At 42.1% G+C, this 2,409-nt stretch overlaps 1 protein-coding gene across 1 annotated transcript; it reads left to right on the forward strand.

Moving 5' to 3' along the window:
- The first annotated feature begins 267 nt into the window (after window positions 1-267).
- Window positions 268-699, forward strand: LOC133825778 (uncharacterized). The gene has a single exon (XM_062258682.1). It carries the CDS (start codon window positions 268-270, stop codon window positions 697-699), a length of 432 nt encoding a protein of 143 aa, XP_062114666.1.
- The last annotated feature ends 1,710 nt before the right edge of the window (window positions 700-2,409 follow it).

Genomic DNA, 2,409 nt, shown 5'->3' on the forward strand with positions numbered 1-2,409 from the left:
CCTGCAGCTCCAGCAGCACCATCTGTGGATCTGGCCGCAGAAGTGGCAAGGTTAAGGGAATAACTAAGGCTGAGAGATGAGGAATTGGCACATGCTAGGAAAGCACTACAAACGCCCCAAATGCCCCAAGTACCTCAAGTACTAGTGGCACAACCTCAGCCGCCAACACCGTCGCCTGCACCACTGCCTGCAGCTTATGGCTTCGAGCCAGTGTATGAATGTTTTAGAAAACAAGCCCCACCAACCTTTGTAGGGAATACTGATCTAATGGTGGCAGAGGATTGGTTAAGATCGACCGAGGCCATCTTTGATCATATGGAGTTGAATGATCGCCAAAGAGTCTCCTGCGTAGTTTATCTACTTAAGATGGATGTAAGGATTTGGTGGGAAGTAATTAAACAGACCCGTGACCAGAATTCCATGACTTGGGCAGAATTCATCCAGGCTTTTAGTAAGAAGTATTATGGTGCAATCGTGCTAGCAATCAAGGTTGACAAGTTTGTAACTCTGGTACAAGGAAACCTATCTATGACTAATTATGCACAGAAGTTCGATAGGTTAGCTAAATTTGCTCCTAAAGTGGTGCCAACTAAGACTTTGCGAGTCCAAAGGTTCGTAAGGGGACTCAAGATGATGATCGTTAGGGATGTTAAGATGACCAATGCTGAAGTGTTCATTTATGTAGAAGTACTTGATTGAGCACTTGAAGCTGAATATTCAGAAGAATGGATATTGAAGGATAATGCTGCCGGAAGAGAGAACTATCGAAAGAAGGGCTTCAACGAGGGCAACAAAAGAAAGGCTAATGAAGGGCAGAATCGTGGCACTGATAAGAGACCTAGACCTCTGGCCAAGAATAACAACAATCACAACACTCAAAACCACAACAACTGCAACAATCACTTCAATGACCAAAACTGTGGGAATCATCAAGGCAACTGAGTAGAGCATCCCATCTGTCCTAAATGCTCAAAGAGACACCCGGGAGAATGCCAGGCCGGCACAAATAAATGTTTCAAGTGCGGTCAGGCAGGACATTTGAGGAAGAATTATCCACAATGGAAGGTAGGACAGAATAATAAAAACAATCTGGTGCCAACAAGGGTTTTTGGCTTAATTCAGAATGAAGCAGCCAACATCAACGTCGTAGTAACAGGTCAGCTCCCTATATCTGGTATGATGTGTAGAGTCCATATTGATTTTGGAGCGACTCATTCTTATTTTACTATGAATGTTATTGATAAAATGAGTATACCTTATAAATTGTTTGAGCATAACTTTAGTACAATGTTGCCATCGGGAGATATGATGTTGTCAAATAAGTGGTTACCGTCAACACCTGTAACGGTAGAGGGTAGGGAATGCCCAACAGACCTTATAGAAATGAGTATACTAGATTATGATGTCATACTTGGCATGGATTGGTTATCCAAACATTGGGCTACAATAGACTATTAGAAGAAGATTGTAGAGTTCATGCCAAAAGAAGGAGAGGTATTTTCCTCTAGAGGAGAAGTAGCGGGTTTTCAAACACCCATAATATGTGCACTAGAAGCACAGAATATGATGCAACATGGTTGTTCAGAATTTCTAGCTAGTGTGGTGGATAAATCCAAGGAGTTAGATAAAAAACTGAAAAATTTACATATTGTTTGTGAGTTCCCGAAGGTGTTTCCCGAGGAATTACCAGGACTACCCCCGGACAAAGAAATCGAGTTTATAATCGAGCTTGCATCAGAAATAGCACCCATCTCTAAAGCACCCTATCGAATTGCGCCTGCGGAGTTAAAGGAACTTAAGAACCAACTACAGGAGTTGTCGGATAAGGGGTTCATAAGACCTAGCCATTCACCATGGGGAGCACCAGTCCTATTTGTTAAAAAGAAGGACAGGAGTATGAGAATTTACATTGATTACCGATAAATCAATAAGGTCACCATTAAGAATAAATATCCTTTGCCTAGGACATATGACATTTTTTATCAACTGCGAGGGTCAGCGGTATTCTTTAAGATTGATCTGCAATTCGGGTACCATCATTTGAAAGTGAAAGAGGGAGACATTCCGAAGGCGGCTTTCAGAACTCGCTACGGGCACTATGAATTATTAGTGATGTCTTCTGGACTCACCAACGCCCCAACAACATTTATGGATATGATGAATAGGGTATTTAAGGATTTCTTGGACAAGTTTGTGGTATTGTTCATAGATGATATCCTTATTTACTCGAAGACCAAGGAGGAGCATTTGAGGTTGACCCTGAAAAGACTGCGAAAACATCAGTTATATGCTAAGTTCTCTAAATGTGAGTCTTGGCTAGAGCAGGTAACTTTCCTATGGCATATAGTGTCCAAGAATGGAATAGTAGTAGACCCACTGAAGATCGAGGCCATTAGAGACTGGCCCCAG

This window comes from Humulus lupulus, chromosome 1 (assembly GCF_963169125.1).
Source record: "Humulus lupulus chromosome 1, drHumLupu1.1, whole genome shotgun sequence".
Lineage (NCBI taxonomy): Eukaryota > Viridiplantae > Streptophyta > Magnoliopsida > Rosales > Cannabaceae > Humulus > Humulus lupulus.

Excerpts from the sequence above, each read along its gene's own strand:
- LOC133825778 (XM_062258682.1), top strand. The coding sequence starts at position 268 with ATGGTGGCAGAGGATTGGTTAAGATCGACCGAGGCCATCTTTGATCAT.